Source organism: Lontra canadensis, unplaced genomic scaffold (genome assembly GCF_010015895.1).
Source record: "Lontra canadensis isolate GAN:19392208 unplaced genomic scaffold, GSC_riverotter_1.0 scaffold11, whole genome shotgun sequence".
NCBI classification, from domain to species: Eukaryota; Metazoa; Chordata; class Mammalia; order Carnivora; family Mustelidae; genus Lontra; species Lontra canadensis.
In genome coordinates this window covers 6,247,602-6,275,308 of record NW_022631005.1, presented here as the reverse complement: position 1 = coordinate 6,275,308, position 27,707 = coordinate 6,247,602, and the positions used below count along the sequence as shown (strand labels likewise).

At 37.8% G+C, this 27,707-nt stretch overlaps 1 protein-coding gene across 1 annotated transcript in view; it reads right to left on the bottom strand.

The window, feature by feature from the left end:
- ITGA4 (integrin subunit alpha 4) overlaps positions 1 to 27,707 on the bottom strand; it is a 76,242-nt gene that overhangs the window by 12,730 nt on the left and 35,805 nt on the right. Inside the window, 5 exon segments of the mRNA XM_032856051.1 lie at positions 10,782 to 10,858; positions 12,951 to 13,100; positions 24,166 to 24,320; positions 26,828 to 26,982; positions 27,610 to 27,655. Coding sequence (XP_032711942.1) covers positions 10,782 to 10,858; positions 12,951 to 13,100; positions 24,166 to 24,320; positions 26,828 to 26,982; positions 27,610 to 27,655 — 583 coding nt within the window.

Below are 27,707 nucleotides of genomic sequence, written 5' to 3'. Positions count from 1 at the left end.
TGCTTGGTAACAAGTAAGTAATGTTTGGGAAATAAAAATCCCATCCCCTCATTTATACTGGTCATAAAATACTAATTTGGGAGAAAAAAAAAACACGGGGGAGGTGAGCCCATATAAGTAGATGCCAATTCATGTTAGAACTCAATTCTTCATGTTTCAGATAAATTCAATCAGCTATTAGCCAGGAAGTTTGTTATTTTTTAATTAGTCATAATTAAGCTACTCTCCTTTCTGTTTCGCTTCTAGGGCTTTAACATATTTTCCTCAGTATTTCACAGTATTTTTCTAAAAGCAAAGCTTTGTTTCTTTTCTTTACTTTGGAAAAGACCTTGACCTAGCTGCTGCGTAAACCGAAGGGGGAAATGGAGAGACCTGGGGGAAAAGGAGACTGAGGAGAAAACCACCACCCAAATAGAGGCGGTTTGGGTGGAATGAGCACAGCCTCGGGAGGGACGGCTCTCCAGCAAGTGGACTGCACTACAGTCTGTTGCAATAGAATTCATTTCTCAAGGCAGGCTGGTCCCCTCTACCGATAACTAGACCACATTTAAAACAGAACTGCAGCCATGCTTTGCCATCCTGTGACCTGGAAAGAAAGAGCAGACTGCTGCAAATCTAGACCTACGAGTAAGGATTTTCCAGTCCTGGCTCCGGCCCCAGGCCTTCAAGGTGGGAAGAGGTGCTTCAGCATCTTGAAGTCTCAGCCGCCATCCGCAGGAGTAGTAATTACTATGCTGAAAATTTGGCTCATGCACATCCCATGAAATCCTCAGAATAACACGTTTATATATATATAAAGAACCTGAGGCTTAAGGCCCTTCTTCAAAGCACCACAGCCAAAATGTTCTAAAGTCTCCAGGAAAATGCCTGCTCTTTACCAATGAGAGAATTAGAAGAGCCCAAAGAAAACTTTTACACGATGATTCTACAGGAGAATTTAAAATTTAGAAAAATTGGTTCAGCCAGTGAAGGATGTGACCCAGAGGAAAGTGTCAGGTGAGGCTAATCCCGGCAATAATAACCTCTCTCCTGGCTCTTGAGAAGCTTTCCTTAAGCTTACACTGTACCATTCTGATCAACAATGTATAGAAGATCAGTGTCCAGATAAACTATAGAAATGCGAAACACAGAGTCCATATTCAATGGGTATTTGTGGACTGATTTAAAACAAAGTGTGTCTGAAAACAGGGTTCAAGAACAGGTTTACTAATTTACGCTTGTAGCCATTATTTGAAGACACAATAATGACTGACTATAACTGAAACCCCCTACATAATTATTAGGTTCATCATTCCTGGATACAAAAGCAGTTTAAGAGATCCCCACCTTTGTAGAGCTTGTAAAAGACAGATGTATAGACAAATAGACCAATATAAACAAATATTACCAATCCATGGGAAAGAGTTGTGAATGAGGAGCCCTGGGAACTCAAGGCAGGGAACCACTTTTGCCTGAAGGTAGCAGGGCATGTTGCTTCTTGCTCTTCTACCATTCTGGTTATTTAGGTTTATTTAATTTTAGGACTATTTAATTTCTTTTTTAATATAAAAGTAGGAAAACTTCATGACTGAACATGACTTAACATGGATTATACCCTTAATTAATTTCTCAAGCCCTCCTTCTCCAGTCCAATTTTCACACTGCCAGAGAGGATCACTTTCCAGAAAGCAAACGTGACAATGTCATGTGCCTGCTTAACGCGCTTCAGTGCCTTCAAGATGAAGGATAACTTACAAGCACAGCACGGGAGGCCTCACTTTGCACCGCACAACTCATTCCTTTGCTTTAGACATACTCACCTGCAAACAGGTATCCAAATATCTGTGTCTGTGTCTTAATTCAAGCTACCACTCTTTTACATTTTCCCTTCTTTGTGTCTCTGGCTGATTTGTTCTTGTTCAAGACTCAACGAAGTGTTAATAGTTACGAGAAGTTCTTCCCGTTGATACTCTTTGCTAAGCCCTATCACTCAGCACTGCATTCCCCCTAACAAAAGTAGCTTCTCCCTCTCCCAGCACACTGGGCATGCCTTTAAGGCAGTATTTTCACAGAGTCTGCTTTTATTATCACTAGAGTGAGTACTGGAAAGTAGATGCTAGATCATGATTATCACTGTTTTCTCAGAGCCTACAAACACAGTGTTCAAAAAATATATGTGGTATGTCACTGTATCAAACATTAAAGATGGTGGGATAACACTAAAGAAAAACATCAGAAAACCTGAAGAAATTATTGGATAAAAGACTGTAAAAGAAAGTTCATCAACTCATCATTATACATTCTACCAAATGATATCCATGTTTGTCTGTCCTGTGACAGTATACAAATTCCAAATGTTTCATTAAATAAACATCTACCACTATTACATTCATATGATCTATACCCTATCACACAACATAACATTTTAGTAGCAATACAGCTATTGAACTAACCAATAAATTAATGGCAGTATCAATACTGGAAATAGTTTTTTTTTTTTTTTTCCAAGATTTGAGACAGACAGCATGTGCATGAGCCAGAGGAGGGGCAGAGGGGGAGAGAGAGAGAGAGAAAGAGAGAGAGAGAGAGAGAGAAGCAGACCCCCCGTAGAGCACAGAGCCCAATGTGGGGCTCCACTAGGGTCTCAATCCCAGGACCGTGAGATCATGACCTGAGCTGAAGTTGGATGCTTAACTGACTGAGCCACCCAGGAGCCCCTGGAAAGAATATAGTTTCTGAGAAGTAATTATTTTCATGAACTTCAGAATTTGCAAACAAATTAGAGATGCTTCTCCCCATTCTTCTCCTTCTAATGGTAGAGATTGAAGAAGCTGCACAGTTCAATTATACCTAAAAATTCTTCCCCTCTTATCCTGATTTTTCTTTCCGTTTTACACTTATCAAGATAGCAACATATAGAAAAACACACATATCCTAAAATTCAGTTCAGGGAATTTTTACAAACTGAATACACTAATGAAAGCAACACCCAAATCAAGAAAATGTATCACCAGCACGAGAGAGAAATGCCTTTGCACCCCATCCCTTCCCCTACCCATCATCTTCCTTTTTTATTTTACTACAGATTGGCTTTGCCCAGTTTTCTATTTCTTATAAGTGGAATCACAGAGTATTTAATTTTTACCTATCAGGCTTTCTGTACTTAAAATTCTGCTTAGAACATTAAATTCTACAGATGCATGGAGTTGTGAATGGTTTATCCTCATTGGCATATATGTATCTGTTTATAAACATACCACATTTTCTTTATCCATTCAAAAATCATAGGGAATTTTGACAATTCTAATTTGGAGCTATTACAGTCTTTCGGGGAACATATAGATGTATTTCTGTTGGGTTAGTCTATCTGTCTAGAAGGAGACCTCTACAGTTTGTGAACCCAGGATTAGCTCCTAAGCATGTCTAAATCTGGCTAATTTTGGCACCCAGCTTAAATTATACCAACAACTTATATTTAAATAACAAAATACACTCTAAGGCACTCTAGTATACCAAAAAATAAAAACATACTACAGAATGGTCATGTAAAAAGCAAGTGTACAGAGACTAGGGTCTCAAAATCTACTGTCTAAAGGCCAAATTAGATCCCCTTTCTGGTTTTGTCCTTGGGGTTTACTGGAACACAGCCATATTCATTCATCTGGGGCGACTTCTGCACTGTGACAGCAGAGGTGGGAGGCCGAGACAGACCTCTGTGCCTAGAATATTTACTCTGTCCCTTCATGGAAAGAGTTTGCTGGCTCTGGCATAGAACTACCTAAGTATCATTAGTTGCAAAATAAGCACACAAAAGGACATAACTGTATTTTAAATCTGATCATTCTGTCACGGACAGAGGCTTTGTTATTTGGGATGGCGTCAGATGCAGCATCAGAGAAACCACCCCACCCTGCCCCCCTGACCTCAGAATCCCTGGGTTGGCACTGGTGACATCGAGAAGGAAGGAATGAAGACCAAGTGGGTGCACAGCATCTCTAGCTTCTGATCCCTGGGTGTGAGACGTTAGGTCTTTTCCGGAAGGATGTGTAATAACTAACACAACAGTAATCCTACACCACAGCTACCCTTTCAGGGTGGAGGAAGCACAGACTCAGCGACCTTGCGCTCTTCCTCCCACTCTCAGGGAATGCCTGTGATTACCTCAGGCTCCTGTCCTAAACCTTGGTGTTCCACAAGCACGCATCTGCTTGGCGGCACGGAGGGCAGAGAGAAAATAAATGCGTGAGACCCAGGCGTCCTACATTCCCCCCACTGCTCTGCAATCATGTTACAACTGAAGGAACCTAAGAGGTTCTAAAAGTAAACTTCAGCTTGACATTAAAGTTTAATTAAGACTTGTGGACGAGCTGCCTAGAAATAGACATTTATAAAATATTCTGGCTTGTAACCAAAGCATTAGTCACTGAGCACCTTTGGGAAAGAAGCTGGCACTTAGACAAGCAACAGAAGGTGAGAGCACTGCATAAACAGCTAGGTTCCAAGACAACAGCAAATTAGGGAGAAACACTGTGTTCACATTTCAGCAGCCAGACTCCCGGTTTATTTTCCATTTTTAAGCTATTTTGCCACATTACCACAATGACGATATACATCTTACTGTATCTGGATTCATTAACAGGGTGCCCTCAGGAAGATACCCACCAGCTTTTTATGTGAGACAGAAGAAAGGTCCAGGTGCACATCTGGAAGTGCGACAAGGCTGAACGGAGCTTTCCCCGGGAATCGTGGTTCATTCTTCATTAAAACATGCATAATGCACGCTTGAAATTTACAAAGCAGCCCAGAATCCACATAATTTAAACAAATCAAGGTACTGTGTACATAGAGAATCATAACTTAATAAGTGAAAAAGGAAGAATAGAAAAATGATGGGTTTCGGCAGCAGGCTCTATGTTTTCCCTAAGTGAACAATATTGTTTTATTTTGCAAGAAATTCTCCCCATGTCTTAGGATAATGAATGCTTTGATAAGATGAATTAGGGCTTCACGGCTAATATGTTTTTAATCAAGATGCTAGAACAAAATGTAATGCAAACAGAGATGTTACCTGTGTTGAGGTCCAGGAGTCATTTATTTGACAAAAAACTAGCCTGCAGCAAGAGGCCTACAAGCCTGTGTGAAATGGTGCCCTTTTTTTTGCTACTGACTTCAGAGAAAAAGAATATACTGGAAAATGCTCATCAACTAAGATACGTCAGTTAACTAACATTTAAGGAGACTGCATTTGAATAAAGGCAGACTCCTGGAGGTCCCAAGGAGTACAGCAGGAGGCAGAAGGCAGTACTCCCTTGCTGTTGCAGAAGAGAGGCCCCTCGTTCAGCTTCAGGGAATGAATTATGATTGCTCTACAATAATTCATGGATGAACTTGTGACAAGGTCCTGTAAATCAGAGTAAGAGGTCTGCTAAGGTGTTTCCCTTCCTCAAAGGAAGCCTTGAGGTGACACAGAATTTTGCTTTTACCCCTTTTCTTTGGTTGGCAACCTTGATGCTGCTACAGTCTTTGGGGGACGATGAGGGAAAAGCCAAGAAAACTGGGAGGATAACCATGCATGTCCAGATTTTGGAAGCTGCCTATTAAGCCTGCCTCCTGCTTATTACGCAAAAACAATTAAGCGCCTTTATTATTTAAGTTACAATTCATCAAGTATTGTCACCTGCAGTTAAAAGCAGTCCTAACATAATGAACGCACTTGCTCAGGAAAAGCCTACATCGCTTACCCAGGATGCATGACTGCGGTAGAGAAGGGAAGCAGTGTCATCTAGATCAGTCATTAATATGAAAGACTTGATTTTAAACTGTCTACGTGATGGCTAATACCTGCTACTGTATTTGTAATCCGGATAAAAATCATATTTGCTCATCTTCATTTTGTCGTGCAAACTCATACGATCGGGGCTGACTGTCCCGAGAATTTAGACCTCTGGTTAGAAGCCTCAAGTTAATGAGCACGTGAGACAGTGTGTGCGTGCGCTACCTGGATTGCTGTGGGCACTCTGTTATGGCAGTTCTCAGAAACTCCTGCTCTTTGCTGTGGAAATGCATTTACTAAAAGCGGGTGCTCATAGGCAACTCAATGCCCTCCGTGCCAGAGGGGTTATGGTCGGGAGAATGGGCCGCAAGTGCATTGCCGAGCTTACTATTCCTGAGCAGGGAGAGAGGACCTCTGTGTGGGAGAGGCACAGTTTGGTCTGATAGGTGACAATATATCACAAGACACAGCACTTTGTTGGAACCCTTCACTGGGGGCCTAAGGATCGATGAAAAGAGCTTTCACGTGAAAACTCCTCAAGTCAAGATCATTTACCTAACAGAGATGGCCTGTAACTTTCCTTGTTGATGCAAAAGATGGGGAAGTTACACCTTTTACTGGCATCCATGCCACTTCAAACCTCATGAAATGTCCAACCACCAACCCAGTCCATCGGCGGCTTTCTTGGGACAGAAAGAAACCTTCAACTCCAGAGAAACCACCAGTCCACATGCAGAAAATGCCAAGGATTCAGTGGCAGTATTTCATGTTATGGCCAAACTTTTTTTTTTTTTTTAAATCATGATCTACCCATATCCCAGTAACAATGTTACCAGAAATAACTTCTACGAACCTTCATGTATTTCAAGCTTTGTGCTATGCACTTGGTTTGCAGTACTGCATTTTATCTTTGAAGCAACCTTATAGAGTAGGTATGATTTTATCGTCTGATCAATGAGGAAAGAGGTTTACAGAGGTGAAAAGGCTTCTCTAAAAAGGCCATTCAGCTAGTAAATGGTAGATAAACTTTAACCAGATTAGCTTGACTAGATCTGAAACTCTTCACCACCACCGCATTGCTTCCCAGATTTTAGTTTGATAAAAACCACTCGTAGCCCTTTTAATACTGCATATTTCTGGCCTGGTGCCCATAGATTCTGATTCGGATATTCTGGGGCCTAGAAAACTGTATTTCTATTAAGCATTCCAGGTGATTCTCATGAAGGTGACTCAAAGCCCACACCTTCAGAGATGCTGCCTTCCCCACCACTGGCTGCCATTTAAAATTGTAATGGATTTGACAAACGTCAAGAAATATTATCACTTCAAAGTAAAAAAAAAAAAAAAAAAGGTAACAGAATTTCTTATTGTGAGAAAATATGTACTGAAGACAAATTATTTCATATCTTATTAAGATGTATTTTCATTCTTCAGGAGAGAACTTAGTGTTCTTAGTAATATTTTCATATAAACGTCACTGTCCCATTTTTTCATAGGCCAGTGTGGTTGCAGAGAAAGACGACAAAGTGGACAGTGGGAGTGTCTGATTTAAGAAAATGAAAACACTACTTATTTATAGCTTAGATAAGCTTTCACCCACGCAGCTCTTCTTATCAGAGGCCCATGACAGCAAAAACACCTAGAAAACTAAGCATTTGAGGAAGAAAATAAATACATGAATGGGGAGGCTGTAAATTATTCATCTAATAACTCAACAAAGGCCCCACATTACATGCTGGGATACAAAGTAGTTAGTAGTCATTGTTTTTGGACTCTCTGAGCAGACAATCTGGATAATTTAAGTATAAAGTCCAATTATAAATCAAATAGGTTAGGGCTTCTTGGCCCTCAACTGTGGATGCTCAAGGCTATATTGGCATTGCCTAAGTGAAAAGAATTAATTTATTCTCTGCCATATGTGATCCCACCCCAGCAGGGTACTCAACACTGTTTGTCAACCTTTTTACTCATTCCTATCCCATTTATCTTAACAGCTATTTTGAATCTTTTCCCATTCCCTTCAAGTTCCCAAGTCCATCCTCAAAGCCCTCACTTTCCATATATTAACTTGCTTTTTATCCCGGCCATCCCTGATTTCTCTGTATTTCCCTTCCTGCCACTTTGAGATTTCTTAATTTTTGTCAAGCACCTTTTTCTTAGCTCAAGATAAAGACAATTTTAACTTCTCTCCAAAGCTAACTCCTCCACCTGAGTATGATCCCATTTTATGCTGTTTCCTAAGGACCTTGTTCTATTCTCAGCAAACAACTATTAGTCACCTATAGCACTCCAGGCTCTCTATTAGGCACTGGGAACACTCAGATGAAAAGACAGAAACCTATCTTGATGCAGCTCACAGGACAGTGTGGAGACAGACAGTAAGAGTGGTGAGCGTAAATGCAATGGAACCACGGTCACAGGACTTGTGTTCCTGTAGCTGGAGACAAAGAAAAACAGCTGAGATTTATAAGACAAATGAGAGTTAATCAGATAGGTAAGTAGGAGCAAGAAAAAGATACAGAGGCTTGAGAATGTGTGGTCAAACAAATATTCTGCCATTCATGGAAAAAAGTCCCGTGGCATGGTTGATATTTTAAGTTTTAATGAGCTCTTGGAGCCCTATTATCAGAATGTATGTTAGAAAGCTCACAGGGGCGCCTGGGTGGCAGAGTGGGTTAAGCCTCTGCCTTCGGCTCAGGTCATGATCCCAGGGTCTTGGGATCGAGCCCCGCATAGGGCTCTCTGCTCAGTGGGGAGCCTGCTTCCCCCTCTCTCTCTCTCTGCCTGCCTCTCTGCCAACTTGTGATCTCTGTCTGTCAAATAAATAAATAAAATCTTTAAAAAGAAGAAGAAGAAAGAAAGCTCACACTCTGGAAATACCACAGTCGAGGATTTAGAATAATATAAAATCAGAGGTCAGAAGCCCAAAGAGTGGGAAAGGTTGGTGACCCAGAAGGATATTGAGTATCTGGTTTGGAGCAAGAGTGGTAGAGAGGGAGAGGGGGAGAGGGAGAGAGAGGGGGCAGGCTGGGGAGAGAAGCATGATATATAAAATACACCTGTAGGTGGTAGTATTACAGAACTTAGTAATTTACTGTACCTCAGGGATAAGAAAGAGAAAAATGCAGGTTGAACTCCAGGTTGTTGGCTTTGGCGACTAATGGTTGTGTCATCGGTGGATAGTGACTGGGCACCCAAGAGGACAGGACAGTTGCATGTGTGGGTGTGAAACTCGGATACGGATCTGAGCATCATCAGTGTAGACAGGCCAGGTGAGGTCACAGCTGTGGGCACGATTACTCAGGGAAAACAAGGGGGTGTGAGAAAGGGGTGAGAGGACAGGTTAGGAAGCCAAGAGAGCCAAAATCAAAGATCCTCAAATGACAAGTGAGCAAGAGCTAGAGAATTTGGAGGGGAACCCGAATTTGATGGCAACATGGAACTTAAAGCAAAAGACGTGCAAAAGGTGAAGTGAGCAGCTGCCAGGCGCTTCAGAGGAGAGAGAGATTTCTGACAGAGTCTGAAAAGTGCTCCAGGCTTCAAGTACATTTCCCTCTTCAATTTAGTTTTTACTCTGCCTTTGACCCTCACATGTGTTTGTGTCGTCCCATGATTAAATAAATAACGAATTTCATCACCACATAGAAATTTTTCAGTTGAACCTACTCGTCCCCAGTATATTCTTTTTCCCTTTGAACTCAGACTTTCCCTTGGCTACTACTGCAGTGAAATTTCCATCTTAAAAGTTGCCAGGAACATCCTTTTCTCACCCACCAGTCACATTTTCAATGCTAGTTCCCATGACCTTTCCCCAGGCATTGTGCTATCTGAGCTCTCTATAACATTTTACAACATGAAGTCCCTTTTTCTGTATTTTCCACTGGCTCTTTCACTATGGATTTGCTTGTCTTAGTTCTCTGGGGATACCTTTACAGTTTCCCCCAGGGACACCCTATTCTTGTGAAGATTGTTAAATAAAACTGTCCCCTCCCCAACTTGATCCCTCATTCTTTCCTCTGTGAAATTCACATTTCCACACATTCCCCACCCCCGGCCCCCTCATGCTCACAAATCGCTAATGTGTAGACGACTTCCAAACAATCCTGAACTAGATTTTCAAGTGGAAAGCTGCATGTAGAAATCCCACCAAATTCAACATGTCCCAATTTAAGTTTGTTTCCTTTTTATCTCCGCCTCCCCAAAATAATTTCCCATTTTCCTGTCCTGTCACTGATGTCTCCGTCCCCTCATACTTCCTGCACGCAATCAGCCCTCAACCTCACTATGGATTCTCTCTCTCTGGTCCTCATTTTCACATCTTCCTTCTAGTATGCAGACCAATTTCAAAACAGGGTATTTAGACATAATACATTGATAAAATTGCAGTTGGTTTATTTCCCATGATAAAATAGTAACAGCAGCCAACATTCATCTAATTTTCACTATATGCTAGGTAGGCACTATTCTTTGCATGATACATGGATTATCTCTTTACTATTTCCTCTTCTATGAATTTAGACAAGCAAGGTAGTTTATTCCCTTTCAAATGCTCTCATATACATTTAGGGATTTCTTTTGTTTTGTACATTAGTCTGACTTATGTTACCAGTTTTTGGATGATAAAAAACCTAAGGATTATATGTTAGTGAACACTAGCTCATTTTGCCACCCAAACTCTATTAATAGGCACTTACACGTCTCTAAAACATAATAACAATCGTGATAGCTCAAGGCACAACTAAATCCTGAAATATCTTCTGAGCAGTCAGTAAAAGATTAAAATATGCTTTATAAAATCTTGGTGCTCACATATTCTCATTGTTCAAAAACTGGTCACCTCTGAGTATTTATGTTCTGTGAGTGACAAATAGATTACTTAATCTCTTTCAGGAGAGTGTTTTGTTTTGTTTTTTCCCCCAATTCTTTGAATGCTGCTAATCCCTGAGGAATAGTTTAGTCCTTTTCTCTTTAGAACCCACAAGCACACACCCATTGCCCATCTTGATGAGTAACAGTAAATTATACTTACTTAAAAAATCCAAATCTCGCAGAAACCTGTAAATCAGCTGAACAATTTTCATGGGCACAAAATCTGGCAAAGTTTATCTGGAAATAAAACATAACAGTATTTTTTGTGGTAATTCAACAATTTGGGATACCTCTATTCTTAAGCATAAGACATCTATGACTTATTTTGCCACTTTTGAATTAGTCACAGGTTCAAATGACAACTATAGGGCTAAAGGAACTGATTCTGCCAACAGGTAAACTGAAAGCCTAAATTTGTTTAATGGAAAACATTATTGCTTCTTTTATAAGTTGTTATGGAAAAAAATGAGTTTAATAAAACAGATAAAGTTTTAGAGGTAAGTGTTTAAAATCTGTGCCGCCAAGATGTTCATTGCTGAGTTCCTTTCAATTTTCTGGTGCTACAGTTTGATCCCACTTATTACAAATAAACATGGCACTTACTTTTCACAGATGGTAGGACAATGGGCTTATATTTATTGAAAACAGTAAAATGTAGAAATTTAGAAATTTTACTCTGAGGACACATTGAACATAGACGTGAATTCTAGAACAGGGTTCTAGAATTTAGTTAACTCAGAGCATTTTAATAGGACCCAGAGATACTCAGAGGTACATGGAAAAACCTGAGGTATAAGATAAAGAAAAGAGAGGAGAATGAGAAAAAGGAAGCTGAGAGGAACAGGTGAAAAGGGAGAGATGCTAAGAAAAATCTAGAAAGTCAGAGAAGGAGCTAGGTTCATTAAATGGGAAATGACTAGCATGTTGTCAAATAGCACATCCAACCACAGACTACCTCAGCCTGGTGAAGCAGAAGGGAAGTGTAAATCTTTCTCTAAATGATTAGGTAAACATGATTTTTTCCCTATCATTCTTACTTGTAAAGCATGGTGCTCTAAAAACCAAAAGGTAGAATTTTATTCTAATGTAACTACATGTCGCCAGGTTTGGGCTTATGTACTTACAACACTGTGGTTTTCATTATTAAACGTAGTTAAGAATAGTTGATATTGACAACTGAAGTTCAACAGAAGGGTGAAAACACTGACTTCCATAGATCTACCATAGATATATTCATAAGGGTATTGAGAAAACTTGCCTTGAGTTATTATGTTCACTTGATCTAGTGTTCTAGAGAATCATGAGTGTCAGCCCAAATTGCTTCAAGTGACTTAGTAGCAATTTGTCTAGACAGGATATGAACTAGCCCTTCGAGTGTCCCTTCTGCCTTCTACATTCCTTGTGCCATGAGCAAATACTTTTTTTTTTTTTTTTTGACAGAGAGAGAGAGATCACAGGTAGGCAGAGAGGTTGTGGGGGCGGGAGCAGAAAGAAGGTGGGGGGGGGGGTCTTCTGAATCCCAGGACCCTGGGATCATGACCTGAGCCCAAGGCAGAGGCTTAACCCACTGAGCCACCCAGGCACCCCTAGCAAATGCTTTTAATGAATGTTTTTACCATGCCCTCAAACATCCTGTTGACTAGGTCTTTGTGTTGTTGGACAGGAAATGTCCAAACAACTGGACTCCTGGGAGTAAGCACACTGCCAGGGAAATGGAGGTATTTTGGAATACATTAGAAAAGGCTGTGCACTGGTTAGAATGCCAGATCCATCTCAAAATGCAATGGATCCTGGGATGTGGCTGCAAAGCCTGTAGTTGAATTTGAAAGAGAAATTGTTGTATAACAGAAATACTTATGTTTATAAATGAGTAAAAGCCAGCAAGGGAATTTGCCTACTGATATATGAATGCATCTGGGTAGAGTGAATGAGAGGGAGACAAAATGAGAGAGAAGGAGTCAGAAAATGAAAAAGGGGAAGAGAAACCTCATGAATGTGACTCACTGTCATTATGAGCACTCCCTAGCAATTTATTTTCCTCATGGGCAAGGAATCAAGGAAAGAAGATTAACATCTCATGTATATGGGAAGCTATTGCTGGGACTAAATGCATATTTTAAAATAGTCAGTTCAATATCCTAAAGGAAATATAGAAATAAAGAAAAATGGAAAACAAGACATACCATAAATCTTTTTATATTAAAAAATTCATTAAAAAAATTTAAAGAAATCAGAAAGATAACTCATTTCCCCGGAATTAGGCAATGTTTCAAAAAAATTACTTTAGCTACATGCACATCACGTTTCGAATAAAGGAAAATATTCTTACTGTTTTTTCAATTATGTCTTTTTCTTTCTTCTGCTGGAGAATTGGCTGAAGTGGTGGGAACTCTTCTGCATTTCGTTTACTGATGACATGATGCCCAAGGTGATAAGCAGCTTCAATCCGAACTGGGGTGAGGATGTCCCGCACATCTTTCTAAGGAAATTTAAAGCCTTAAGTTAGAAATAACAACAAGTATGTAAATAAAAACATACATAGAAAGTTCCTCCATCCCTGAATTAAAGTCAAACAACATGGAAAATAAAGTATTTACCTCTTCCTCCAAATTGTTAAAATACACTGAATGTGTATATTTTTTCACATTACAAAAAGCATGCATGTTTATTAGAAAAAAACACAAAAAGAGCATAAAATTAAACATATCCAGTCTGTGGTATAGTTTTATATTTGGACATATAGTCTTTGATTTGGATATTTTCTATGCATACTTTTTATCAATTGACATAAGCATTTTCCATTATGAACTCTTTGTAGATCACTTCAAAGTACTAATCAGCATTTTATTCTGTTTAATATTTCCCTGTAGTAAACTTGTAGAAATAAGGTATCTCGATTTATTCTAGTTTCTTTTTATATGTCTCAGTAACATTTTAATTCAATTTGATTCATTTGCTTTCATATTTATTATGAAATGTATCTATTTTCTATTATTTATGGAGCTTTTCTAATTATATTTTAAGAAGGTTATAAATAATATGTGGAAAAGTTATTTGTTTTATAGATTTAATCTTTTATCCTAGTCACTTTACTGAATTTTATTAGTTGTTACAACTTTTCTAAGTTTATTGTGCTTTTACACTTCACAAAGAAAATTCTTGGATTATTTATCAATTACAGAGGAATTTTACCCATCTGGGATCCATTCTGATTTCCATTCTACATGACATTCTTTTAAATTTAATATCTTACACTAATTTTTACACAGCATTTCTCATTCATAATCTTATTTATATGTGGTCAAAAAGCCTTTTTGAATGATTTTTTAAAAGACTTTATTTATTTGAGACAGAGATAGCAAGAGACAGCACAAGTGGGGAGAAGAGGGAGAAGCAGGCTCCCTGATGAGCATGCAGGGCTCCATCCCAGGACCCTGGGATCACAACTAGAGCAGAAAGCAGCTGCTTAACCAACTGAGCCACCCAGGCACCCCTTTTTTGGATGATTTTTAAATTTATTTTATTCTGCCCCCAGAGAAACAGCTATTGAGTTCATTACACTCATTGTCAATTCACATATTTTAATCTGAGTTTCCACGTGCAGGCATTATTTTTCTCTTTTAAAAATATCTTCCCATGTACTTAAAGATTATTTGATTATTCACCAGCCTCCTACTGCAGAATATACCACATAGTGTCAAAATTGTTTGCTAACATACATATATACACAAACAGTAAAATAGCTGGCAGGAAAGTAACTTTGAAAGCTGTTGTTCTCGAATCTCATGCCTTTGCGGGGGGAAAAAGTCAGTAATGCATAAAACATGGTACCTCTTAGAAAGCACTTAACCTGGCCCTCTCTAGACAGAAATGAGATTTTCAAAGTGTACTGAACAAAACAGACACCTTTATTTTTCTCATTGTCTAAGTAGGTGGGCAAGTAAGATTTTACTGATGAAGTAATCTATGAGGATTTATATCAGAATTCAGGAGACAAATTTCATGAAATAAGACATGTTGATGGCAAATCTATAAAACAAGTATCTTAAGCACCACAAAAATTAAATGGAGAAATAATCTCGGGATTTGAGAAGGCAGTTAACAATCAGGAAAGACTATCTACTTGGAGCTACGCAGTTTTTTCTTTTAATACTAGAATTATTACTATACTTTGATGTGTGAGCTTTACATCACAGTTTGATCCTACCTTTCAAATACCCATTTCAATCTACAGGTTATTCTCATTTTATTTATATATTTGTTTGTTTGTTTTTAAGTAATCTCTATGCCCAACATGGGACTCGAACTCACAAACCCTGAAATCAAGAGTCGCATAGTCTACCAATTGAGACACCCAGGCACCCTGGTTCCTATTTTAAGAAGGAAATTCAACTAAGTTCCTTTTGACCATTTAAGAGTCTTATGCTCTACCGACTGAGCTAGCCAGGCGCCCTCCTTTTGACCATTTAAAGAGACTCAAGTGTTTGCACCAGGGCTAGACATATTACCTTAAAGCATAACTGAGGTTTATGTTTATTCAATTACTGAGTAGATCCATGATTTTTTCATTAACAGAGCTCCTAGTAAGTAACATTAGTGGCCCAGGTTTTTATTAATTACAGACATTTCAAGATTGGAATATGGCTTAAACATTAGTGCCTAACAGCAAATAAAGAACAGATAGTTTGTAAAGCTCATCAATTAGTAATCCCTAACGGGTATGGGAAAAATGCCTGTAATACAGATGACGGCTGCGATATAGCAGCTTGATAAAAATCAATGAAGTAAATTAATCATGATGATCTATTACATAAAAGACTACATCTACTCTATCTTTATGTAAATAAAGATGTAATTTTTTTTTCTTTTTACAATATTTATAACTATCAATATATGTATATAGTGGCTAAGAGCAAGTGGTCTGTAGGTACAGAGGTTCCAATCTCAGGTGCAACACTTACTAACAACTTGGACAAATTACTTCATCTGTCTATGGCTTAGTTACCTCATCTGAAAAATGGAAAGAAAGACAATCTTATGATACCTGTATCTACGGCTATGAGAATTCAGTGGCATGAGGTTTGCAAAATACTTAGCATAACACTTGGCACTTAAGAGTTCGATAAATGTTAGATATTGACTTATTATATATATGCTGCTTCAAAATATAGTTACACCAACCAATCAAGAAATTAATGAATTTCAGTTTCTAATAAGAAAAGCAGGTGAACAATTGGAAGGAATAAAAAAAATAGAAAATAAAATCAGACCATTGCCAGTCAATGAGTATGAAGTAGGAAATGAGTTAGATACCAAGTATTAGACTTGCATTAATTAGCTAGTACCTGGAAGATTTGGAGCATGAATCAGAGTACGCAAGATCTCTTAGTACTTTTCCATTCTTATACATGGAGATGATTTTATTAAAGTACTTGATAAGTAATCATCTCAACATGAAACTTGGACCATATAGGAATGCTGCAAATCAAGGCCCAAATCCCAAGTTATCAACTTGTGAAAACGGAACAGCTTGAAACCTTGAGTATTACAATAGCAAACTTGATTAAATTATTCCCTAGGTGTAGGAGCTAGACAGCCACTGATTGTCCCTCCACATGTCCACTGTTTTAATTCTTCTCAACAAGCTTGCTTTGACCAAATCGCATGTTATCTAATTCATACTAATTTTCCACAAGGTCTTCTCTACATCTGGTGTATATTACTTTCATTATCCTAATTAGCTATTAATTATGCTTTTCTCACAATATATAAAATGTACGTGCACTCTTGCAAGAACTGTATTTGACAGATATTCACACTTACTTAACTTTAACAGCTCCACCTAAGACAAAGGCTAGAATATCAAAAATGTCTTGAAATGACTAATTAAGTATTTGGGAGGGAAAAAGTAGATTTGCTTAAAATTCTTCATTTGGATGGGCATGTGCTATCTATATTAAAAATAATGAAGATTCCATGCCACATTTTTATGGACAATTACATAAAATAGGGCAACCCACAAGCGTGCAAATGAGCACATGTCTGAAATTACACAAAGTCCACCTTCTTGTTTGACTTTTACAGAAATTCATATTTATGGCCACTAGAGGACTGAGCCATAGGCCCGTGTCTTCCTCCTGTGTGTATGCAATAAAAAACCCAAAGGGTGGAGCCAGAAATGTTTACAAAGTTTACTGAATGAGAAAGGACAACGAGGTATAGACATTGCAATGTATCTATGCATGGGTCTGCTGTGTGGAAAGAAGACTTTGGGGATACAAAACCGAAAGTCTATACCTCTGTCACAATCCATAATAACCCAGAAATCCACACGCAGTGTGGGGGATGAGCATTCTGATGGATGTATACACAAGTACAGAAGAAGGAGGGCCACCAATCTACAGTCAAAAGAGGATGAGAAGGTCTTAGGAGAATTTTAAGCAAGGAATATAATCAGGTTTATGATTTTGAAATACCCCTCTGTTACAAATGTGGGAAATGGGTTGGGGAGGGAGAAGGAAAGGCAGAGGCACAGACTGCAACTGAAGCCAGCACCACCACTTGTGACGATAACCGCTCTAGCTAGTCAGCTTGGTTTAGGGAGTGGAGAACGGTCTGGCACAACCAACACCTTGAGGAAAGACAGCACCCCCAAAGCAGGTGCTAGAACTGTAACACCAATACAACATTCTCAGCTTTTCCTTTATAGAATTCTTTAAACAGCACTGAGAACACATCATCTATAAATTTTAAAAATATTTATTGATTTCTACCTCATGTAATGAGTCAGATTATCTCTAAGGAAGAATACAAACATGCAAAAAGTAGTATTCTGTCTTCAAAGATCTTGCAAACTAACAAAGAATTAACATATGCTGGAATAATGGATCCAATTCTTGACTACTATAACATCAGAATAGTTGCATAGGTCGGTTGTACTTAGATTTTCAGCAGAAATGTATGCATATATGGATCAGTTCATAGTCTGCTGTGTAGACTGAGCTATATACTTGTACAGCTGAACAACATAAACAAATAAATAAAATATAATTTACTAATCAAACATATATTCATTCCCTGGAAGGTATTTTTGAAAAAGACGGGCTTTAGAAGTTACCTAAACACTTACATAACAAAATAAAATTTCTTGATTTCAGAAATCCAAATATCTAGAAATTTGAGAAATCAAGGGAAAGAATGAACTAATCTACTGTATATGTAGGCAGGTTGATTTCATAATTACACAACATGCTAAGGCCACTGAACTCACTGGATCTCTGAATATCAATGCAGACAGGCATTCCTGGTCTGATGACTAAGCTATGTATTTCTAGCTTTTACTGGAAATGTTGCAAGCAGGGTGAGAATCTTGTTACTTTATTTGTTGTCCCACTTTACCACCCCTTCTTCTCTTCTCAAACATCAGTGAATATTTTGATGTAGAGATTCCAACAAGATCAACCAAAAAAATCTCTATAAAAGCCTTAAGGGAAGTCTCAGTCCACCATAGCTACTCCGACATTCCTAAAAACCGCTGCCAATTGTTAATTGAGTTTCCCTAAATCAAAGCAGCCTCAAAATTATCTCTTGTTCTAAGAACTTGTACTAAGAAATCACTAAGATCTAATCAAGTTGTATATATGAATACAGTAAAGACAGAGATTCTTTGTCACATATGTATATGGATAAGAAAACATTTTCATAGTGGGAAAAGTGACATCTAATAGAAGAGCATTTCAATAGATAAAACACTATAGAGGTGTAAAAAACTAAACATTTCCACTGGAAGAAAACTATGAAAGGGAACAATTTCAAAGGTAGAGGCAATCACATAATAAAGGAAGTAGATTAATCACTTACGAAACCATTATGGAGGTTAAAACACAAAAGGCGTAAAAATCAATTTTATGTACAAAAATCAGTCCAGGAACTCACAAAAAAGGATGCAAAATATAACATTATATACATACAATGTGGAGGATGGGGTAAAAATGTAGTGCTTTTAGATTGGGTTTAAATTTAAATGACCAACAACTTAATAGAGATTGTTATATACTTAGGATGTTATATATGATCCTCATGGTAACTGCAAATCAAAGACCTATAATAGATACACAAAAATCAAGAAACAAAAACCCAAGTGTAACACTAAAGAAGGCCATCAAACCTTAAGGGGAGAGATCAAGAGAAGAAAGGAGCAGAGAACCATAAAAACAACCATAAAACAAATAATAAGATGGCAATAAATACATACCCAACAATAATTACTTTAATGTAAATGGACTAAATGCTTCAAAGGACACAGGGTGACTGAATGGATTAAAATAACTAGACCCAGCTATATGCTATATATAAGAGACTCACTTCAGACCTAAAGATACATGCAGACTGAAAAACAAAGGGGTAAAAAACATACATACATGCAAGTGAAAAAAAAAAGCTACAGTAGCAATCCTTCCATCAGACAAAATAGACTTTAAAACAAAGATCGTAGCAAGAAACAAAGAAGGCACCATATAAAGTGAAAATCCAACAAGAAATAAAACAATTGTATCTATGCACCCAACAATGGAAGCACAAAAATACATAAGACAATTATTAACACATAAAAAGGGAGAAACTAATGGGAATACTGTAATAGCAGGGGACTTTAACACTCCATGTATATCACTGGACAGATCATCCAAACACAGTATCAACAAGGAAATAGTGGTTTCAATGAAACATTAGACTAGATGGACCTAACAGATACATATAGAACATTCCATACAAAATCAGTAGAATATACATTGTTTACAAGTGCACATGGAACCTTTTCCAGGTGACATCACATGTTAGGTCACAAAACAAGTCTCAATAAATTTAATAAGACTGAAATCATATGATGCATCTTCGTGGACCACAAGAATATGAAACCAGAAATCAGTTACAAGAAAACTGGAAAAAATGCAAACACATGGAGGCTAAATAACATGGTACTAAATAATGAATGGGTAAACCAAGACATCAAAGAGGAAATAAAATACATGGAAACAAATGAAAATGAAAACACAATGGTCCAAAATATTTAGGATGCAGCAAAAGCAGTTCTAAGAGTGAAATTTTATAGTAATACAGACATACCTCAAGAAACAAGAAAAACACTCAAGCAAACACCTAAAGGAGCTAGAAGAACAAGAGCAAACAAAACCCAACACTAGTAGAAGGAAGGAAATAATAAAGATGAGAGCTCAAGCAAATGAAATAAAGACTAAAAAACACAAAACAATAGAAAAGATAAAGAGCTGGTTCTTTGAAAAGGTCAACAAACCTGGTAAATCTCTAGGCCAGACTCACCAAGAAAAAAATGAGAGAAGACCAAAATAAAATCAGAAATGAAAAAGGAGAAACCACTGATACCACAAAAATATAAAGGATTGTTAAGAGAATATTATGATAAAATTATATGCCAAGAAATCAAACATATAAGAAAGGGACAAATTCCTAGAAACATGTAATATTCCAAGACTGAATCAGAAAGAAATAGAAAATTTGCACAGACGGATTATTAGCAGAGAAATTGAATCAGTAATCAAAGAACTCCGACCAAAAGTCCAGGACCAGGGGATTTCATGATGAATTTTACCCAGCATTTAAAGAAAAGTTAATACCTATTCTTCTCAAACTATTCCAAAAAAATAGAAGAGGAAGTAAAACTTCCAAATTCATTCTATGAGGCCAGCATTAGCCTGATACCAAGACCAAAGAAAGACACTACAAAAAAGAAAATTACTGGCCAGTTTCCCTGATTAACACAGATGCAAAAATCTTCAACAAAATATTAGCAAACCAAATTCTGAGCAATACATTAAAAAAATCATTTACCAAAATGAAGTGGTAAATTATTATTGCAGAGATGCAATGGTGGTTCAATATTCACAAACCAACCAGTGTGGTAAATCGAATCAATAATTAAAGGATAAAAACTACATGATCATCTCAACAGATGCAGAAAAAAGGCTTCCGACAAAGTACAACATTCACTCATGATAAAAACTCCCAAAAAAGTAGATTTAAAGGTAACATACCTCAAGATTATAAATGACATATCAAAAAAAATCCACAGCTAAAATTACACCCAATGGTGAAAAACTGTAAGCTTTTCCTCTAAGAACAGGAACAAAACAAGGATGCCTACTCTCACCACCTTTACTCAACATAGTATGAGAAGTCCTACCCAGCAATCAGACAAGGAAAATAAATAAAAGGCATCCACATTGGTAAGGAAAAAGTAAAACTTCCACTATTTGCATATGAAATGATTCTACATAGAGAACACTCTAAAGACTCTATAAAAACTATAGAATTGGGATCAAGCACTACATCGGACTCCCTGCTCAGCCAGAAGCCTACTTCTTCCTCTCTTTCTGCTGCTGCCCCTGCCTGTGCTCTCTTGCTCTCACTGTCAATAAGTAAAATCTTTTTAAAAACCCCCATAAAAGATAGATAGGGCTAGAATCAGAATCTTAATCTTGTGAGAGTGGCTAGAATAAAAAAAATAAGAAATGACAAGTACGGGCAAGGATGTAGAGAAAAAGGAACCGTTGTGTACTGTTGGTGGGGATGCAAACTGGTTCAGTCATTGTGGTAAACAGTGTGGATGTTCCTTGAAAAGTTAAAAATAGGATTACCCTATGATCCAGTAATTCCATTGCTGGGTATCTACTCAAAGAAAATGAAAACACTAATTCAAAAAAATATATACCCCTACTACTGCAGCATTATTAACAACAGCCAAGACAGGAAAGCAACCCAACTGTTCACTGATAAAGGTATCATGTACACACACACACACACACACACACACACACACACACACAGAGGAATATTACTAAGCCATAAAAAAGAATGAGATTCTGTCATTTATAACAACATGGATGATCCTAGAGAGTATAATGTTAAAGAAAATAAGTCCAAGAAAGACAAATGTCATACAATTTCAGTCATTTATGGATTTTAAGAAAGAAAACAAAGAAAAGAGAAATAAAAAACAGACTCAAGTAAAGAGAATAGAGAGAGGGAAGCTGGGAGCATGGGTGCAACAGATAAAGGGGATTAAGGGGACACTTCTCTTCTGAGCACCCAGTAATATATGGAACTGTTGATGCAACAGATAAAGGGGATTAAGGGGACACTTATCTTCTGAGCACCGAGTAATATATGGAACTGTTGAATCACTATACGGTACGCCTGAAACAATTTAACACTGTAGGTTAACTATTTGGGAGTTAAAATTTAAAAAAGAATACACTTATCATGATGGGCACTAATGTATAAAATTGTTAATTGTTATATTCAACATCTAAAACTAATATAACACTGTATGTTAACTGTACTTCAATAAATAAAACGCACCCTTCATTTCTTTCCCAGCACTCCACAATTTCCTGTACACTGCACTTTTTCCTTTTTCAATCACCCTTACCTTCTAAAACGCTGTAAAATTTACATATTTACCACATGGTTTGTCTCACTCCATTCTATTGTCAACTCAATGAGGGTAGTGATCTTTTTATATTTCATTCACTGCTACACCCAAGTGTTTCAAGGGAACCTGATGCAGCACTGGTACTCAAATACCTACGGAATTAATCATGTGGACGGAGACTTGGAGCTTCACTGGTATGACCAATGGGAACAACCACACAAGGAAAGCGTGCCCAGCTGGCAGGCAGAGAGCCCTGAGATGCGGTGGCCATGGGTCTGGCTACATAATCACCAACTCTACCTCATTTCACTGTAAAGGAAGCTGAAGCACAGTATTCCTTAACTCTCCTGATACTTGGCACGTTTTATGGAACAAAGGGACAATCCAGGCATCCTGACCACTGCTCATCTTTTCTACAATCATTAAGAAGGCAGAAAAGTATCAGTTTCTGTCCCATTCTTCTGGACTGGAGAAGTTTAACAGTGTTCATGTTTCTGAACAGTTTCAGCTACCACGCTGGTGGGGTGGAAAATGTACTCAGAGTATTCCTGTATCTTTCTACATCACAACTAGAGCTGTTTTCATTTTAATAATGGCCTCAGTTACCTTAAAAAAAAAAACAAAAACACCTCACTCTATACCAATCCCAGAGGTAAATGCCTTTGTTTGGCATTGACAGTATGGTCGAAAAGTCAATGGCTGTGACCTGGGACCACGATACCAGGGTAACACTACAAGTATGTGTCGACAACACAGACCTCTGCTAACTTGTGCTTTGCACTGCAAATCATTCTGATAAGAACGTACAATTTTGTGGAATCCTTACTTGTTAGAACAATGCCAAGAAACACAGGACTAAAGAAGTCAGGTCAATTTCCAGTTAGCGATACAAATTCAACACAATAGGTTTCTTTGTGAATGTCTAATGTTGGCCCTTTTACTGCCTTGAAAATGGTCTCAACGATAGTGTCCAAGATTGACTAACCTAAGTAAAATCACAGCTATAGGGGATTTAAAAACAAAACAAAACAAAACAAAACCTTCTTTAATCCCTACCATATAAATAATGGTTATATTAGTAATATTATATACTTCTGGCTCTCAACCATCTAATAGATTTATTCTAATGCTATAATAAAAACTGTTAAGGGAAATGAGGAAAACAACACAGGGATTATTACTCTTAGCATTTAATGGTGTTAGAATCTTGACGCTTGTTTGCATTTGCTTGGAAAGAAGTATCTCAGGGAAAATTAAGTTCTAAGCTGAGTCTACCATTTGAAATCCCAGAAAGGGCTCCTGGGAATAGTTTGGCTTTTTTTGTGACAATAGATTTTCTGATGAAGTACACCATTCCCTAATAGAAAAGACCTGGCAATGCTTCATATGAGGAAAAAAAAAAAAAATTGACCAAGGCAAGGAACAGGACGATCAGTTGGGAATGAGTGCTTTAATAAAAGGAACATGAAATTGGCTGTGCTTTGGCAGGACATACCCCCAGACATCCTGAAAGCCATTGTCCTAGCCTGCAGATGATCCCCATCAGGCTGCAACTGCGCAAGTTCCCACTGACATCATGGACAATGCTGGCACAGAGACAAAGACCACATCCAAAAGCGGTCATGGTGGATTCTGCTTCCCTAGAGTCACATGAGAAACAAACCAACTTCCCCGCCTCCTCTCTCACCATCCCCGCAAAACCCTACCAGGGTAACAGGCATGAGGCTCAGCAGTGCCACTCAGCATGTACATTTCTAGGGAAGTGTATAAACAGGGATGTGGACAAAGCAATCGTGGGAAGGAAAAGGCCAATCTTTAAAAAAGAGTGATGCAGTCAAGTGTGATAAATGTGAAATAAGGACGATGCAAAAAGTGGACTCGGAATGATCCAGGTCCCAGGATTGTCGAACATTTTAACTCTGGAACAACAAACACGTCAGCTAGTTCAGCCGGAGGGGTGGGGATCACACTTGCTTATAACCACATTTTACAAAAGGATACCAATGCAATAAGATTTCTACCACAGTGATAATACTGAAGTTTACATATGCATTCATAAAAAAGGAGGTTACATTACCCGCAGAAATGCTTGATGTGTTCTGCAGTTAGCTACTCTGCTTGACACTTTTATGCTGCCTGTGATCACATCAGATGTTCCATTAGAAGAAAAGTAGAATCTTGACGGAGAGTCTATCTTCCGGTTCACATCCAGACTCATGTTATAAAACAAAACTGCAAAATGTAGAAAGAGTTGCAATCAATATAATCATCTAAAAGCATTATTATTTTTGAACTGAAAATAGTCAAAATTATATCCAACACTGGAAATAAATTCTCATTAAGTGTCTTTTAAAAAATAAACTAAAATATGGAAGAGGAAACAATTTAAAAAATTACAAATTGCTAAAATTGTAATAAAGATTTATAAGCTTCTCTCTAGGTTTCTACTTTTAACTATTAACATCTTTAGTTATTTACTTAATTTTCCGACATATAAATATTTCAAAACTACAATACTAAAACTGTGACTACCAATAAAAGTTCTGAGTAAAGTTTCAGATTTCTCTGGAGTCCTTTTGTCCTTAGAATATCCAAATAAGGACACATAGACAGAACACAGCACTCAAAGCCCACTTGAGATTATTCTACCTTGTGTGGTTACGGAACTAATTTTGTATACGGTTAGGTTCATTTCTTTCTGTTTGTTCCTAATTTGAGGGGTTGCTATTTACTATTATTTTTTAAAATGTAATGTGAACAACTGGTTCAAAAGTCAAACCTATATAAAACAGTTGAAAGAAGTCTCCTTTTCCAGCCCCAGACCCTGCTTAGTATCCTCTGTGTTTTTATTGGTTTCCAGTTTGACCTTCCGGTGTTGATTTGGGCAAAATACAGACATTCTCTCAATATTCTGGCAGCCCGGTAAGATGTACTCCAAATCTGACACAGTACATAATCATCTGCTAAAGAATATCCTCAATTAGCAAAATAAGTCAAATTAACAAGCAGCCAAGAAAATTCCAAGCCAGATATTACCAAGAAAGTCAGAGACATTTTTTAAATCTATTAGGGTTCTTTGCAAAACAAGCTACATCTAATAGTCTGCTGAGAGGTCACTCATACAGAAGCAATAACTCAGAAATGGTATTTTATTGAATTCCTGAAGCATTCATTCACATTTTAGGAGTAATGTCTACTTACTTCAAGGAAACATAAATCTAAAACCTATCTTACTCCTACAAATTTCAAATAAATCTTTAACCTTCCTTTTATTTAGAAAGTGAATAACGAAGTCCAAATCAATTGGCCTCAAAATTACAACTGCGGAGATCCAGTGCCTCAGAGTGGAGCTGCAATGGAGTCAGCTACCTACAATTCATCACCGTAAGTTCACACAAAAAGTAAATTAAAAAAACAAAATAGTGAATAAAAACCCACTTCAAGTGGCAAAACATACTGATTTTATGAAACATGCTTACCACATGAAGTATTTCTCCCAAGGACTCATTTTATGCAACAGTAAAGCTTGTATTTGTAACAGTGCTGTGATTATTTATGCATTTCATATATTTGTTTAACCATTTTTAAAAATGTCTCGTCACAATGGAATTGGTGGTACGACAAGCACTGATTTTGCATAAAGGGAAACAGTGGTATCTGTTTAAGGTGTATTGACTGTGTTACTGGGGCCATACTCTGACACTGTCACTTCTTGGATCTGTAACCCTAGATTAAGGTTTTGCCCATTGTCCTACCACCATGCCTCTAGCCAGGACTTCTGTAGTGCACTATTCAACAGGAGTCTGATCTTAAGTAGATCTACTAAGCTCATTCTGTACTTTTCATTACAGGCCAATTAAAGCTGAGACCCCTGAAATTATGTATCCATCATTTAGCTCAGGATTTGCACTCTGCCCTTCATGATGTTTAGTTGATGAGAGCCTACAGGGTCACAAATGCAATCAACTCGATAGGTCTTGTGTGGCTCATGAACTTTAGATATTATTAACGTCCAAATAATAAACCCAGGTATGCTTCTCTCCTACCACTGGCTAGTTTCATTAGTTATTCTATTATTAGCTTAAGTATAACATAAGTAGGCGTGTAACCTGCTAGAAAAAATGCAATATTCACCAAGACATGAATCTGTGATTTGACAGTAACCACAATTTTGCGTGAGCCATCTCAATGCTACTTTCTCCATGGCAGATAACTGAGAGCTACCTGTGTAAAGGGAAAAGGACAGGACTCTCAGGAGCGGACAGTCACAGAAAATCCTTAAGAGATGTGTGTTATTTATGGAAATTAGAATCGGGGTCTAGATTTGAAATATGCTTCTTCAATTACTCAAAGGATAAAATACAAAGACAAGAATCGTCTCCCTCTCTGGGCTCCCAACTTAAGTCAGCTCCAGCTATAAAAGGAGCCCAAATAAATGGTGGAGAAGCTGTGGGAATGTTCTTTCTTTTCTAAGGATATATTACCTATGAAGCTGAGTTTAGCTCACCCTAATATAGCAAGTGATACTCCTGCTTTTCTTGTTGTAACTTCTAGACAATTATAGCCTCCTACGGTGCCCCACTCATTGGTAAGAACAACATGAGAACTCAAAAGATGAGGCAGAAAGGTGTACTGGCTTCTAGGGCAAGACACAGGGAGGGCTCAGAAGAGGACCACGAGATAAGCGAGCGGAGCGCACACTCAGGGTAAATCCTGTAAGGATTTACACTTAAACTTACCAATATAACCTGGAACCTCTTTGCCCTTGTATGAGAAACAGAGTGTTAGATCCATGCACACAGAAGGCAATCCATTTTCAACACAGTCAAAATTTGTTCTATTTACTGACTCAGGATGGTTTAAGGAAGCTTTGACAATCACTACAGGTCTTGTCCTAAGAAGGAAATAAAATTAACAATATTAGCTGCAGAATTATTTTTCCTTAAGAAAAAAACTGCATGGGGCACCTGGGCGGTTCAGTGGGTTAAGCCTCTGCCTTCGGCTCAGGTCATGATCTCATTCAGGGTCCTGAGATCGAGCCCCGCATTGGGCTCTCTGCTCAGCAGGGAGCCTGCTTCCCCCTCTCTCTCTGCCTGGCACTCTGCCTACTTGTGATCTCTCTCTCTGTCAAATAAATAAATAAAAGTAAAAAAAAAAAAAAGTGGAGGCAAAATACTATAAAAAAAAAAAACAACTGCATGTGTTTTGTCAGCTGCCATTGTCCAAGTAACTTCATAAAATTGCTTTATTAATACTATGTGCATAAATGCTCAATTACATTTCTGGGCATGAATCAAGAGAAATTTTCATTTAAATGCTGAAAAATGTTGACTTTGCCTGATGATTTGTTTGATTATAATGCCCTGTAAGGTGGAAGGAGTGTTCTAAAGTGCAATGAAATCTCAGAATACCAAAAAAAAAAGCATTATGAGGTCACCACCACTGCTGATTTTAAAAATTGCCTCCCATCATTTACAATTAGGTACAATTGTCATTAAGCAGTGAAATGCATCAACCTTACCTTAGCAACACAGCAGAATCAGACCGAAAAGCACCAACTGCCACATCTGGAGGAGGAAAAACAACAGATTAACGAACATCATTAGTCAAAGAGAATTG